The 17,026-nt window shown below is 35.3% G+C and overlaps 1 protein-coding gene across 3 annotated transcripts in view; it reads left to right on the forward strand.

Annotated features, from left to right (window-relative positions):
• Positions 1-17,026, forward strand: part of GRM8 (glutamate metabotropic receptor 8) — a 798,631-nt gene that overhangs the window by 614,068 nt on the left and 167,537 nt on the right. For all 3 annotated transcript variants that reach the window (XM_064373706.1, XM_012474107.2, XM_012474108.2), the window contains exon 8: positions 16,379-16,515. In XM_064373706.1, the coding sequence (XP_064229776.1) occupies positions 16,379-16,515 (137 nt within the window). The remainder of the gene's footprint in view (positions 1-16,378; positions 16,516-17,026) is intronic.

A 17,026-nucleotide genomic window follows, 5' to 3' on the forward strand; every position in this document is an offset into this window, starting at 1 on the left:
AGTAAGGCAAAGCCCAGAGAAATTCACAAGGTGGGGTCAGATCTTCCCCGTGACTTATTTTATGTGGCGCTGCAGGACTTGGATATGGGAATGCTAGGAGAACCTAACAAAAAAGAGACAGCTGATGATGGCCTGGGTACAAATGACTTTTTATTTTTGCAGATACATCTGCAAGCCACTTTAAAACATTTCTAATCAATCTTAATTCCTTCATTTTTTAATTCAGTGTGTTTCCATATAACAGAATTTTAAAATGGCAATAGGTTATTTCCTTTAATGATCATGAATAATAACTTCCTTCTCTTTTTAAATGAAGCCAAGAAATTTATTCCTAATTTAAACTAAATTCTATGTAGCATTCCTCTGTAAACTATAATATACTAATAGAATCTATAAAATTCTATTTTAAACATAGCTGTTATAAGATAAAACAGGCATTCTTTTCTATACTTGTGATAAACATACTAAAAATATGAGAAATACTTTTTTACTTGGCATTAAAACTAAACTGAATTAATTATAAAATAGAGACTTAAATTCTTGTTTAATATGAACATTCTATATATACCAAAGAGTTATTAAGTGGAAGAGGTTATTTTAACATACAGAAATTGTTATTTTTTGGATATGGATTTAATTTCTAGTGCTTTTCAAAAAGACAGATTTTTAAAAACTATTTTAAAGGTCTTCAACATTTAAGATTAAAGATATAAGAATGTCAGTGTCATGAAAACTGCTTCAGTCATTTGTTTTAGTACAACAGTTGTTTTCATTTTAATCCAAAAGATTTTGTCATACAAGTGCTCCAAGTAGCTTATATCTGTAGGCACTGATCAGGAGCGAATAATACAAGATCTTCGGGAGCATGGATGCTAGCACTCATCAGTTGTTGAACACACACATTTTCTTTCTTTCTTTTTTTTTTACCTGGTGCTAACATCTTTTAGATAAAAGTACAGGAATATTATTGGGGGTCTTCTCATTTCAAGTCTGGCCAACTTGAACTGGACTCACTGGTGAGCTGTATTTTTTTTTTTTATTTTTGTACAGAACCAGAGTAATGGAACTAGGCTCTTCTATGTTTCTTCTCAAATTTCTGGGGGAAAACATTGTGGTCAGCAGATTCTGAGAGCTACTTCTATCTGCTAAAATTTGTGTATATTAGCCATTGATATGATATGTACTGTTTACCAAAATTACCTTTTCTTATTTCATTCTTCTATGTCTTCCGTCTTTCCTATACTTTAAAGCAAATATTGCAATGTCTTTTTAATAAAAATAAAATGCTTATTAGAGGAAATAAAATAATAAAGAAGAAACAGAGTTTATTCATTATTTGGCTCTTGGCTTGCCTGTCAGTGTGTAGAAATGCTAGTGATTTTTGCACATTGATTTTGTATCCTGAGACTTTGCAGAAGTTGCTTATCAACTTAAGAATCTTTTAGGCAGAGATGATGGGGTTTTCTATAATAGGTATAGGTTCATGTCATCTGCAAACAAAGATAATTTGATTTCCTCTCTTCCTATTTGAATACCCCTTATTCTTTTGCCTGATTGCCCTGGCCAGAACTTCCAATACTATGTTGAGTAGGAATGGTGAGAGAGGGCATCCTTGCCTTGTGCCAGTTTTCAAGGGGAATGCTGCCAGCTTGTGCCCATTCAGTATGATATTGGCTGTGTGGGTTTGTTGTATATGGCTCTTATTATTTTGAGGTATGTTCCTTCAATACCTAGTTTATTGAAAGTTTTTAACATGAAGGGATGTTGAATTTTATCAAAGGCCTTTTCTGCATCCACTGAGATAATCCTATGGTTTTTGTCTTTAGTTCTGTGTACATGATAAATCATATTTGTTGACTTGCATATGTTGAACCAATCTTGCATCTCGGAGATGAAGGCTACATGATCATCCTGGATAAGCTTTTTGGTGTGCTGCTGGATTAAGTTTGCTAGTATTTTGTTGAGTGTTTTTCCATTGATATTCATCAAGGATATTGGCCTGAGGTTTGTTATTGTATCTCTGCTAGGAAGATGCTAGCCTCATAGAGTGAGTTAGAGAGGAGTCCCTCCTTTTCAATTTTTCAGAATAGTGTCAGTAGGAATGGTATCAACTCTTCTTTGTACATCTGGTAGAATTCAGTTGCTAATCTGTCTGGTCCTGGACTTTTTTTGGTAGGCTATTTATTACTGTCTCAATTTCAGAATTCGTTATTGGTATATTCAGGGATTCAATTTGTTCCTGGTCAATAAAACTTAATTCTCTAAACTTTCCTCTGAGAATAGCCTTGGTCACCTTCTGTAGGTGTTTTAAAATATTGTTATCTCTTAAATAGTACTCTATAATTTTGATATTTTTCTTTGACTTAATAATTAAAATAAGTGCTTAGTTGTTTTTTCTCTAAATCTTAGGTGTTGTTTTTTTCTTACTTGCTGTTGTTGTAACTTTTTAACTTTTTAAGGCTTTTGTTAGAATTTCAAGTTTTATCACATAATGGTCAGAAAATATGAACTAAGATTTCAAAATCATGATTGTCAGCTTTTCATTTTCACAGAAAATAATTTTTATAAATATTTTAGATACATTTGAAAAGAAAATATATTAATTAATAATTATTGTTTTCATCAGTTTGATAGGCCAGCTTCTGAAAGGATTATGCTAAAGTCAGACTATGTTTTGTTTTTTTAATTGACGTCAATTTTGAAATATATTTCACTGTGTCTTTTAATTATGTTCCACATTGTTATGCATGCAATGTAGAATGGAAACACCTCAAATCACGATAGTAACATAGACAATTCACATTTATCACAGTGGCCTAATATTCATTGACAGTTCATATAATTACAGAAAATCAGGTCCATTATAAATAAATTATCTGCTATCTTTTTAAGTTAAATCTATAAATTATTGTCAGAGATGAGTCGATCTCTGCTAGTTTGATATTTTTTTCATTTCTTTAGACACTTTGGCATCTGTTCCTGTAAAGTCCTGTGTATTTGATTGACTCACTATAATTCTGCAAATATTAAGAAAATATTAATTGTGAAATACATTGAAAGACTGTACCTTATTCAAATAATAAATTATTACAAAGGCATGTATAACCTAAGATAAAAGAACAATTTGAAACTTAGCAAGAAGTAAAATAATGAGTCAGCTGGGAAGTGGTGAATTTCAGTCTGATTTTACTCCATAAAAAAATGTACAAAGTGAAAAAAAAATGAATTAAGCTTTTTGTCTTAAAAATGTAATGCAATTCTAATCCCACATGGTTATAGTTTATAAACTGAAAATAACAGACAGACGGTTGACTAATATAAAATCTAAAAACGTGCAGAAAAGCTGCTTTAGAGAATTGGGTAAAGGTAATTCTGTATGTGACCTATTTTGACTGGGTTTCTTTTCCTCCAGGGAGGATCCATATTCTCCATGGGTATAATAGCTAAATAGCATTCAGTTAATTCACAGAATTACACAAAAATTAAAGAATTGTCCTTCAGTATACTCTTGCTTTTCATAGTTTTAATGTGGATCTTCCCCATTTTTTTAACATTTATTCTTTGATTTATTATTTCTACCTTTCATTTCCCTCCCTCACTTCCTTTCATTGCCCCTTTCTCCCTTTTTTCCTTCTCCTCCCTCTTCTGCTTTTTTTCCCCTCTATTTATTGGCTGTTTGGCTTATGACACATAGTTACCATTGATCCATGGAAAATGACTTTCATTTACTTATTTAGTTAGTTGATTATTTAAAAATGGTAATGTGCACCTAAGAAAACACTCTTCTGTCCTCCAAAACTAGGATTTTGACAAAAAGCTGTATTTAAACATGTATTTAAATCACCAAACCATTCTCATTCCTCCTGAATAACCAACAGCACTCCTTTGCCTTTTAAAATACATTTGTCTTGCATCTGATATATTCTCTAAATAAATGAAAAAACTTTAAATAATATACCTTTATAAAATATATTTTGTATACTTACTTGTTTAATTTAATATATTGCTGAGATTTATCTATATCTGTGGCCATCTCTGTAGTTCATCCATTTTGACTGCAATATAATATTCCACGCATGTGAATTTACCATACACCATGATTGATTTGTTCACTCTTCCTGTGGACATTTAGGACAATTCCAGTTGAATTATACAAAACTTTCAAGAAAGATATTATTACAAGTATACTCAAACATTTGCAGGTGATAGAAAAAGAGGGAGTAGACTGGGCACAGGGGCTCATGCCTGTAATCCCAGCACTTTGGGAGGCTAAGGAGGGCAGATCACAAGTCAGGAGTTCGAGACCAGCCTGACCAATGTGGTGAAACCCTGTCTCTACTGAAAATATAAAAATTAACTGGGCATGGTGGCACATGCCTGTAATCCCAGCGACTCACTGAGGCAGGAGAATTGCTTGGACCTGGGAGGCAGAGGTTGCAATGAGCTGAGTTTGTGCAACTACACTCCAGCCTGGGTGACAGAGTGAGACTCCATCTCAAAAAAAAAAAAAAAAAAAAAAAGAAAGAAAGAAAAATAGGGACTATTTTCTCATTTATTTTTCAAGGTCAGTATAACCTGATACCCCCAAAAGAAGAACATTATAAGAAACAAAAATTACACATCTTTCTCACTCATAAGTATGAACATAAACATTCTAAACAAAACATTAGTAGATTGAATCTAATAATGAGTAAAAATACAAGATATCAAGACCAAGTTGGGTTTCCTCCATGTTTCTATAATGTAACATTTGGAAATAGAGAAATACAATTCATTATGATAACAGATTAAAGGAAAAAAAGATTGCTAATGTTTAAAATATATTCATGATAAAAATATTAGTTCATTTTGAATATGACAGACTTTCTTAAACTGATAAGAAGTACACATAAAAGGCTTAAATGAACTGAGTGAGGAATATGGGAGGCATTGTTTTAAAGTTAGAAAAAAATGCAAGGGTGTTCACTGTTGCCACTTCTTTAACATTGTAGTGAAGGTCCTAGATATAAGAAAAGAAGAAAAATTATTTAGGGTACAAGAATTGTTAAGGGAGAAATAAAAACATAAGTATTTGCAGATAACTTGATGGTTTACATAGAAATTTAAAAATCTAGAGATAAATTTTTAGGTATAATAAGAGAATTTCCAAAGTCTTCTCAAACATGAAACTACTGACATTTTGCATAATTTGCTGCTGTAGGGCAGTGTCCTGTGCATTGCAGGATGTTTAGTAGCATCTTTGGCCCCTTCCACTAGTTGCCAGTAACATCACCTTCCCAGTTGTGATTATCAAAAATATCTGCAAACACTGTGCCAAATATCCTCTGAGGTACAAAACCACCTCTAGTTGAGAACCACTGAGCTAGCTGTAAGACTGATACAGACAAAAGTTAGCTGCATTCTATATACTAGCAGCAAAGTAATAGATAATGTAGTTTAAGAAACATTAACAAAAGTATCAGATAATATTAATTATCTGGGAATAAATTTACAAAAATGGTTAGGTGCTATGTAAAGAAAAATATAAAACTGTTTTAAGACTTACAAAAGAAGGTCTAAATAATGGAAGCAAGTAATACACATGGATAGGAAGATAATATAAAGATATTAAATTTTTCCCAATTGATTTATATATTTTATAAATTATCCAATGATAACCCATACAGTGTTGTTCATGGAAATTATTAAGATAGTTCTACATTTAAAAATTTTTTTAAATAGAGACAGAGTGTTGCTTTGTTGCCCAGACTAGTTTCGAACTCTTGGGTTCAAGCGATCCTCCTGCGTTTGCCTCCCAAAATGCTGGGATTACAGACATGAGCCACCAGGCATGAGCCACCATGCTGGCCAGATTGTTCTATATTTTATATGGGAAAGTTTAAAGCAAAGAGCAGGTAGAACACTTCTAAGAAAAAAAAATAGGAAACTTGTCATACTGCTGTGTCTTATTCTAAAACTTTAGTATTTATGTTGGCCATTGGTGTTGGGTTAAGGATGGACAAATGGGTGAGTGCTGTAGGACAGGTCAGAACAAGATCCATTTACAGATCTTAGATATAAAACAGAAGTGTTGCTCCAGCCAGTAGGAAAGAGGGGATTATTCAACAAAAAGAACTGAAGAAAAATGGCTATCAATATGGAAAAAAAGTGAAATTGAGTTTCTACTCATATCCCACACCTATTATGGTAGGGATGTGAACTACAGGTATATTAAATCAAACTATCTAAAGCGAAATTTAAAAACTCTTAGTAAAAATGTTAACTAATAACTTTTAGACTTGGGGGTACAAAAGAGATTCTTATACAAGCCATGAAAGCATTCATTATAAAAACTGATAAATGTGACTCTTGTAAATCTAGGTGGAAAGAGAATCTTTCTTTTCCACCAACACAGTGGACTAGTTGATGAAAGACCTTTTCCTAGTATAGCAGATTTGAAAAGGTTGGACTACATGTACACACACATGCACACACACATGCACACACGAATGTACACACACACACACTCTTCTCTCATATATGCACTCATCACTATTAGAGATACAATGATTAATAAGGCACAGCCCTTTTTAAGTCATACATACACCTTTTAAGTCATATATATACATATTTTTATATATAAAGTATTTAATGTCCCTCAGAAGAAAAAATAAAGAGCTTCAAGTACATAGATGAAGAGAGGAGAGCTGCGGTGGCTCAGGCCCATTGTCCTGGTGTATGAGGAGGTGAGACTAGGCATTCGAGGTTAGCCTGGGAAACAGAGAAACCTCTCATCCATTAAAAAAAAAAAAAATTCTGCCGGGCACTGTGGCTCATGCCTGTAATCCCAGTACTTTGGGAGGCCAAGGCGGGCAGATCATGAGGTCAAGAGATCGAAACCATCCTGGCCAACATGGTGAAACCCCATCTCTACTAAAAAAATACAAAAATTAGCAGGATGTGGTGGTGTGCAGCTGTAGTCCCAGCTACCCTGGAGGCTGAGGCAGGAGAATCACTTGAGCCTGGGAAGGGGAGGTTGCAGTAGGCCAAGATCACACCACTGCACTCCAGCCAAGCAACAGAGTGAGACTCCACCTCAAAAAAAAAAAAAAAAAGAAAGAAAAGAAAAGAAAAAAAGAGAGAGAGAGAATTTCTGTTACAGAATGAAAATATATTAGATTCAGGGTATTGTAACATATTTTGGTTTGTTCTCAGATTCCTAAGATATATGACTTAATCTTGCCTAATTGTTATGTGTTCTTTTTCAATTCTTTCCTTTAGCCAAACATTTGATATTTATATTTTTTTAAATATATATTTTATTGCATTTTAGGTTTCGGGGTACATGTGGAGAACATGCAAGATTGTTGCATAGGTACATACATGGCAATGTGCTTTGCTGCCTTCCTCCCCATCACCTATATCTGGCATTTCTCCCCAAGTTATCCCTCCCCAACTCCCCACACCCCACTGTCCCTCCCCTAGTTCCCCCCCACAGACCCCAGTGTGTGATGCTCCCCTTCCTCATAGGCGGGTGTTGAACAATGAGAACATGTGATATTTTAATAGTCTCTTTGCTTACTTTTCTTATAAGAGATTTTATTTAAACCTCCTGATTCATCTGCTTCCCCGAGATGTATATCACGGAATAATGGATCTTTTCTTATTTTAAAAGTTTAATCAGCTTATTTGAGTACTATAAATGCAATTATAGGTTCTATTTCTATTTCTCAAATCGTGCTATTAATTAATGACAATGACACTTTGCAATCTTAAAGCACCTTTAATCCAAGGATCATAAAGACATTTCCACGGGAGAAATTACTATTGTTAGCTCAGTTTCTTGATAGATCAAGAAGGAGAGTTGGTTCAGAGAATAGAAATCCCATTCAATTGCATTTCTTTCCTGTCTTTTTTTTTTAAACACCAAAACAGTTAAAGAAAGCCATTTTCAACCTAAAATTGGGCACACATTTTTAATACTTCTATATTTGGTTTTTATGAAAACCAATTCTGTGTTTTAGCCAAGGTAAATAAACATGGATACTTATTCAGTGCAATTATGAATAATGGTTACACTTTCTCAAGTCCACCTTATATATATCCACATTGCAGTAATTAGTATTAACTCTTAAGGAGAATCTGAAACAAGTTATTAATCCATGCCAGTGTCTGATACTCACTCTACACTATTCTTGAAGCTTTATAATGTGACATGAAGTGAAACACTTATTTCCAGATTTAATATTATTTCACTTATTTATTTAATAACTATTCATTGAGAACTCACTAGTTACTTGGATGTTATGAGTTTCTGCTGGAAGAAATAGACTGAAAATCTGTAATGACTCAAACAGAACGGAAGTTTGTTTTTTACTCACAAAATTATGCTAAATTGATGGTGGATTAACAGGTTAGTAGCACAGATCTTCATGCACTCACACTGGAATCCAGCCTAATGTGAGTTCTGTCATTTTTATCGTGTAGATACTCAAAGTATCCAAAATGACATTTTCATTCTAGCAAGCCAGGAAAAGAGAAAGAGCATAGAAGACCACTTAGGTGGTTTTAATGCACTCCTAATTAGTGCATATCATGTGTGCTTACATTTGGTTGTCTGGAACTAATAATTTTTCCATGCCTAAGTGCAAGGAATACTGGAAAGGGGTACCCTAGATATGTGCCCAGGAAAAAGATAATTTGGATTTGGATGCTCATCCAACAGTTTGAGCTATATATATGGCAGAGAATGTGATGGAAATATTTTCCACAATCATAAGCATATCATCCAACAATTTATATTGGTCAGTTAAATAAGCCATATATTTTTAGATACTTACAAGTACTTTGAAGGCAGTAATGTGTGTAATAGTGAGTGACAGGGATAGGAATCAGGCTAAATTAGATATGGTGATCTGACAAGCCTCTCTCTTGATATTTGGGGTGGGATGTGAGGGATGAGAAGAAGCCAATCAGAAGATCAAGCAGGGAAGAACACTGGAAAGAGAAAACAGAAAACATAAAATCCCTGGGATAGAGCAACCTTGATGATCTTGCAAACAGAAAGAAGACCAGATTGGAAGGAGTGTAGAAAATGAACAGGATCAGATAAATAAGAGACTTAAATGCCATGATAAGCATTGTGTTTTATTCTAAGTGAAACGGTAAGCCACTGAAGGATTTCAAGAAGAGTGATAAGATTTGATTTGTGTTTCGGTGTCATTCTGACTGCAGGGTAGAGAGTACATTGTAGTTGTTCCGTGTGAATGCAGGATACCTGCTAAGAGTTCAGGGAGAGGCTATAGTAGCCTGGACAAGGTTAATGGAAGAGGAGGTTAAAAAAAAAGGGGGGTGGTGCAAATTCCAGATATGTTCTAAAGATAGAACCTGTCCATGCATTAGATATAAGCTTTTTTGAGCAAGAGAGGGACAGGTTTTCTCTCTGTCACCCAGGCTGGATTAAGTGGTGCTATCACAGCTCACTGCAGCCTCCACCTCCCAGGCTCAAGCCATCCTCCCAGCTCAGCCTCCTGAGTAGCTGGGATTACAGGCATGTGCCACCATGCCTGGCCCAGATGTGGTCTTTGTTTGTTTGTTTTTACCTCTGGAGCAGTTTGGATTTTATTTTAGGATTTTGTCTCCAGATCTGGCATCCACTGAGCCACATATCAGTCTTCAGTTGGTCCACTTACATTTAGGGAAGAAATGAGTGAAGGGCGCTCAGTCCAGTTGAAGCGGAGGCCAGATGAGAAAGGCTCAGCAGTGGACCTTCTTCCCCAGTTAATGGAGTGTTGGTGTGAGGGAGCAGTGGCTGCTCAAATGATCTGCCTTTTAGACCTGTGTTATTTTAATATGGTCAGCACTAACCATGGTGGGTATTGAGCACTTGAAATAGGGCTAATCTGAATTGTGATAAGCTACAGTATAAAGTATACATAAGGGTTTGAAGACTTAGGAAAAATGTGTATAAAGTACCTCAATATTTTGATTTTTTATATGTTAGTTTACATAAAATATATTAAAATTAGCATCACCATTTAAAAATATCTTTAGACTTTTTAAGAAAATAATTTACATTTACAGAAAAACTGAACATAGAGTGCAGTTTCTATATTACACCCCTCCACACACACAGTTTCCCCAATTGTCAAGATCTTGTATGCATGTGGTATATGTATGAAAGCTGATGGATCAATATGATACATCATTGTTAACTGAAGTCCTTAGTTTACATTAAGATTTAATTCTGTGTGTTGCTATGGATGTGGGTATTAACTAAGGTTTTGAGTTGATTGAATGGACAGTAATCAGCTGCTTACTACATGGGGATGACTGTCTGAAGAACATGTTTCGGAATATGTAAGAATCAAACATTGTGTCTGAGATAATTATCAAACAATAATGTGGAGATACAGATAATTGGAAACGTCTGCACTCAGGGCTAGACATATGAATTCTAGACTCATGAGTGGAGGAATGAGGTTACATTTCAACTTAAAATGTACCAACGAGTAAAGGAGAAATTAAAAAATGGAGAGAATGAACACAATTTCACCATGAAGGAGAGTGAAAAATGAAGCAGTAGCTGAATGAGTCTGTGGGGATAGAATAATGGGTTTTGTTTGCTTTCTTCTTAAGATGAGATTTATTAGAACTGATACGTAAATTGATGGGGATGCTTCTGCCAAAAGTCTAAATTTGTTAATGTTAAAGAAAGAAAAGGCAACTGTGAACTGAAAGTGGGTGGAAAGTGAGAGTGATAGGGCCCTAGCACCAGGGGAGGATGTGCCTTTGATTGGACCTGGGACATGTGTTGCATCAGGAGGGTTGGGAGAATATGCATGTGGATGCAGGTAGGTGGTGGATTTTGTGGTGGAATGACGAGGAAGTTTTTGTATTTTGCCTTTTCTCAGTGGGAACATATGAAGCAAGCTGAAGTGATGGGGGAAGGAAGGAGTTAGATATGTGAGGGGTAAGAATAAGTCAGGAAGCAATCAAATATCACCTAGAAGGGAGGGGGAGGTGGACCCAGGGAGAGAGTGTGATAGGATTGCAGAGCAATGCTGATTGTCCGTCTGAAATCTGAGAGTATGAATTTAAAGTAAGACTGGACAGCAGGGACAAGGTAAAGCAAGTGAGGCACCTACCAAGCAGAATTCAGGGAGACAGACTCACTCTTGGAGTCATGCCCAGGGCTTCCCATTTGCTTCAGCCTAGTCCTGGTTTTGTCAGACAGTAAAATTTTGTCATTTTATTAAACAATGTTCAGCTGTTTGGGTGTAGGCAAAGAAGTCATGATTGTGATTTTGATAGAGCAATATATTGGACAGAGAGAAGCACAAGAATATAGTCATGACTATGATTTTGATAGAGCAATACATTGGACAGAGAAGCACAAGAGAATAGCAGCTATTCCCTAGGAAGAGCATGGAACATATCTAGGAATAGGAGAGAAGAGTCACTATCATGTCAGCAAGGCAGAGTGACAAAACAGAGTGATTAATGAATTGGAAAGTGTGGGAAATCATAGAATCATTGCAGTGAGGATGGAAGGTGGTTTCCAAAGAGGAAAATTTTAGAGATGATATAGTTACTAGACAGGACAACTCCAAAAGTGTGATTATGACAGTATGTGTCAAGATGCATGAATGATTTTCTTTTAAAAAATGGTAATTGGAAATAAGTAAGTCTAACTGTGCAGCCAGGATATTGAGTGATGAGTGAATGATAGTACCACCAAAAAGATAACAGAAATATGGTTGGAGAAGAATATAGTAAGTTACGTACTAAAAGCTTCAAAGAATTGGGGTAAGTAATTGATACATGTAAGAGTAATCTGACTACTCTGTCTCCCCCATGGGAATGCAGTGGCGCGATCTCAGCTCACTGCAACCTTCGCCTCCTGGGTTCTAGAAACTCTCTTACTTCAGCCTCCTGAGCAGCTGGGATTACAGGTGCCCACCACCAGACCTAGCTAATTTTTGTATTTTTAGTAGAGATGAGGTTTCACCATGTTGGCCAAGCTGGTCTCGAACTCCTGACCTCAGGTGATCCACCTGCCTTGACCTCCCAAAGTGCTGGGATTACAGGCATGCCAGGCCAATATGATTTTAATTCAAATATGTGAATCTATTTAAATGTAATAAATACTTAGTAAAGTAAATCGGATAAGGAAAGAGAGCACATGAATAATTGAGTCACTGTTGAAAATTGCTACTTCCTGTGGCATTTTGGTCAATGACAAATCTCACATATTTATTCTTCATTTAAGGGTACTAAAAGTTACTAAATTAATTGATTTCATTTTTAGCTTTCTTTTTTTTTTTTTTCCTGTTTGTTCAATAGTTTAGGCAATAATGAGCAGGATAATAAAGTTTGGTAGCAGAAGGGGGAGCAGAAAAGTAATCAACTTGACAATAAAAAACAGAGAGGATTGCACTTATAAATAGACTTAGAATTTTTGCGCATAAAAGTGAATGAATTATTTTTACATTGCGTATTGCATAAACAAAAAATGTAGACCAAGAGAGCATAAGTGCAGGCAAAGGAATGGAAGATGTTGAGTGTTTGGGTTCATTGCACATCTATCGTGTACCAGTCATATAAACTGTCATCTCATGCAACGCTTGTAACAGTTTAGGAGGGTTGGGTTATTATGCCTGTTTGACAGACGAGAAAACAGGCTTAAGGAGGGTAACTAACTCAGATCACACAGGTAACTGGTAGAGCCGGAAAGCAGACTGTAGTCCCAGAATTCCAAGGTGATACTCTTCCCCTGAACAATATTCAAAAGAGCCAACATTTTTTAAAAAATCTTCATTGAATGTATTCTTTTTCCTACAAAACCATGTTGGAGTGCTTGAGCTGCCTACCAATAAAAATATATTTTTCTACACATTTCTTGTTGAACGGAAAATATTCAAGGAAATGTGTGACCACTAAGGGTACTACCTGATGAATAGAAATTACTTCACAGTTCCATGTTTTTTGTTTCCATTTCTGCACTAGTACATGTGGATGGAAAAGTTTGTTTGTTTGTTTGTTTGTTTGAAGACAGCATCTCACTCTGTCACCTGGAGTTGAAGTGCAGTGATGCAATTCTAGTTCACTGTAACCTCAAGCTCCTGGTCTCAAGCACTCCTTCCCTCCAGTCTCCTGAGTAATGAGGAGTAAATTGCCACCATGCCTGGCTAATTTCTCTTTTGGTAGAAATGGGGTGCCTCATTATGTTGCCCAGGCTGGTCTTGGACTCCTGGCCTCAAGAGATCCTCCTACCTCAGCCTCTCAAAATGCTGGGATTACCGATGTGAGCCCTCAAAACCAAAATTAATACACTTCAAAATTTACAAAATACCTAAAGTAAAGGATGGAGAGAAACAAAACAGGAAAATTTGAGCATAATATATCATGCAAAATACGTCTGAATATTGCTTAATCAAATGTATTCAAGTTATATTTCTTACCTGTGTTGATATTAAACCTTGATAAATTGATGACTGTATTAACAGACATTTGTCATTTGAAACTTTTTTTGTGGACAAAATGCCACTTAATTCTGTTTCTCAGAGTGGCCGCTTTCAGTACAGTACAAAAGGTTATATTTTTAAAAGATAAAAAACTTGTAGGAATTACTAAACAGCGAATGAATTAGTTGCTTATGGATACTCTTTTCACATAGACCAGAGTTCCATGGCAGTCATTTGAAACGAGTCAACATGTAATGGAATCAGTTCTTCCTGAAAGAGGGTTGAAGTAATTTAACTGCAAGCCTAGTTTAAGACTAGAAATTGGATTAGGAAAACAAGATGCAAGGGTAATCAGTAATAAAAACCAGTTCAACTACTGGTTATTAACTCAGAATCCAGATATAGGGAAATTAAGAAATGCACCCAAGACACCACATCGGTAAGTGACAGAGGGGCATTTGGACCCAATGATCTGTGTCCAGAAACCACACTCCTAAGTGTTTTAGAATATTACACCTTAATACAATGTCAAGTTTAGTGTAACTTGATTTTAATAATGATATTCAAAGTAAGTTGGAAATTATTATTTTTTGTGACGATGTAGCTCTCCAATGAGCTCTCTTGAGAGGCTTTCTTGACTTGGATATAGAAACAGCTAGCACATTAGGAATTGTATGTAACTCAGGGTATATTCATGGTAATATATTATACAAATGACATTATTTCATCTTGGATACTATTATTGTAAAAAAGATTGGGAACTGCTGTTACAGAAGAAGGGAGTCATTCAGTCAAGGAGGTGGCAACTTGGGATATTTTAAGTAGAGAAAATTAAGTATCCCTTTATTCAGGAGAGAATATGCAATTAAAATATTTCAAAGTGATATATAAATGTCAGGAATTGATCATGTTAATGTGAAATTCATAACATATGTGTTTTTCCAGCCAGAAATATATTCGTCATTTGAATTTCGATCATCTTTTGTCTAGCCATCACTTAGAGAGCTATCAGCTCCTTTCTATTACTGTGTGTTGGTGTGCACTGAAAGTAAATGTGGGCTGAATAATTTAATTTTCCCCATATACTGTTCTAAGTACTTGACAACAACTCCGTAAGAAAAGTACCATTATTACTCCCATTTTACAGATGAAGAAACTGAGGATTTAAGAGGTTAACCTGCTCGATGTCACTAGGAGCTGAGAAAGTTTTTGGTCATGTTTGGCAAATGGGTTCCACTTGAATATATAAGGAGTAGTTAAGATAGCACTTCTTGATTGGAGAGCTCCTATTTTATTCCCTGAGTAATATACATATATCAATGTATATATAAAGTCATTTCCATGTGAATTAATAATAATAGGAATAATAATTTACATGTTTACAGTCCTTTTAGGACTTCAAAATTTATTCATATTTATTGTGAATTCTCTATGTGGTAAGTGAAGAAAAAGGGACATACACAAGTTGTGGAAATAAATGGGGAATGGAGTTAGCATGGACATGGAACTTCCAGTTCTGAGACTGGTGCTCTTTCTTCCATGTGGTGCCATCTCTTGAAGCCTCAGCAGTTCCTGATGATACCAGATATCTGTAGTCTCATCAGAAAACTCACACCATGTTTAGATTTTAGGAAGAATCAAGAAAACAGAATATTAGACATCTGTCTATTAAATAGTGGAAAAGTATTCAAATTGTTGCTCTGTGACTCTGATTACATTTATTTACAGGTTGCTGTTTTTTTTTGATAAAGTCATCGATTTGTTTGATAAGTTAAATATTTTAGAATTTTGTGATGGCTGTTAGTCAAGCAACTCTACAAATAGGATAAGAAACTCATTATAAGATGAAAATATGTACAGTTGACATACATAGCTATTAGTAATGTATACTTTTTGAGAATACAGTATGAGACAGAGATAAGAAGGGGAAACTCTTTAGCACAGTATAGAAATTAAATTCAATATCCTGTGAAAAGAAATTCAGAGAAGGGGCCTGCAGAGAGAAGATAGACATCAACAAAAGGAATTGGTGTCAGGTGAATTTTTCAAGATAGGAAAAAATAATCAAAAAAAAAATGAAGAGAGGTCTAGAAGCTGTTGGAGAAAAGGAAAGTCTATATAGGTAGTAAAGCTAGATGGAACAAGACATTGGGATGGTGATCCATTTCTACTCCTCCCCTGTAATTGCACAAAAGTTAAAAAAGAGGGAAAGTAAAAGTGAGCAGAAACTATTAAGAGAAAAGATGAAAACTTCCGAGAAGAGAAAAATGGGGTTTAGAAAAGACTACAGTCCTTGCATCCTGCTGCTCTGCCACTGTTAGATGTGTCACTGTGAAGGGGAGAACATTTATGATCTGAGCAGAGTTGGGACTTACTGTAGATCACTGCCTCACCCATTGAGAGGTTCCCAACAGTAGACCACATTTATATATTCTTGGGCAGAGGTAGCAGAGGCACAGGAACTGCAAAGGGCAACTGCTTCAGAGAGTTTGGACAAAGTAAAACTCTCAGAATTCTGGCCGGAACACTCACCTGCCGCATTTCAAATTGCTGTTTGTACTTTGTATTGTGAAATAGCTGCCATGCTTCACAACGTTTACATTTTTCTCTATTAACTACCATTCTGTGTTGCCAGTATTGAATATTCAGCCTATCAACTTTTATTTATTTAGCTGTTATGTACATTGCTTAACTTGGCTACTCATCATTTACTTTCTAATGTGTACAATAAAACACATCTTATTCATGTATGTAAGTCTGGGGCTTTTTTTCCTATAAAAGATATTATGCTATCAAAAATGACCTTGTATGGATTGCAATCTTTGTATCACTTACACAATATATTTTTATCTACCATTTCTTCTAAGAGAAAAATAAGCCCAGTGGGCTATCATACTAAAACTTTATTAACATTGTTTTCTAAATCTTTATAGGCAGTGCTGGCACACCCGTCACTTTTAATGAAAATGGAGATGCTCCTGGACGTTATGATATCTTCCAGTATCAAATAACCAACAAAAGCACAGAGTACAAAGTCATCGGCCACTGGACCAATCAGCTTCATCTAAAAGCAAGTATCGTTATAAACGTATATTAATGTATATAGCTCTCCAGGAGGGATGCTTTATTTTTAAGTATATAACTTTTGCTAGAATAAATGTTCCCCATAAATAAACTTTTAAAAAATGTATGACTTGATTCTCCCTTCAACTTTAAAATGTTATGGACATTCTTAAGCCTCCGTAGAGAAATCTCCTGATATCTGTAAGAATTTAATGAACTGATTTTTTTTTTCTGCAATTGACTGTACACTTAAGAGAAATTTTGCCCTTTTCTGAAAGAGTAATTTATTGTAATCTTTGTACAGTTTTTGTATGTCTGTGTGTTGGAGGTAGGGTGGAATTGATTGAATATGCCCTCTTTTATAAATTTGGGCTTAAAAAAAGGGCACATCACCTTTGCCATATCACAAGGTGAGAGCTTCTGGCTATATCTGATTGATGGAAGTGAATCATTCTCTGTGTTTATATTGCCTCTTTCAATTGCAATGCCAGGAAAGGTTGATGTATCCAAGAGTGATG

Source organism: Aotus nancymaae, unplaced genomic scaffold, assembly GCF_030222135.1.
Source record: "Aotus nancymaae isolate 86718 unplaced genomic scaffold, 86718_ANA_hifiasm-v0.15.2.pri h1tg000002l, whole genome shotgun sequence".
In the NCBI taxonomy this organism is placed as follows: domain Eukaryota; kingdom Metazoa; phylum Chordata; class Mammalia; order Primates; family Aotidae; genus Aotus; species Aotus nancymaae.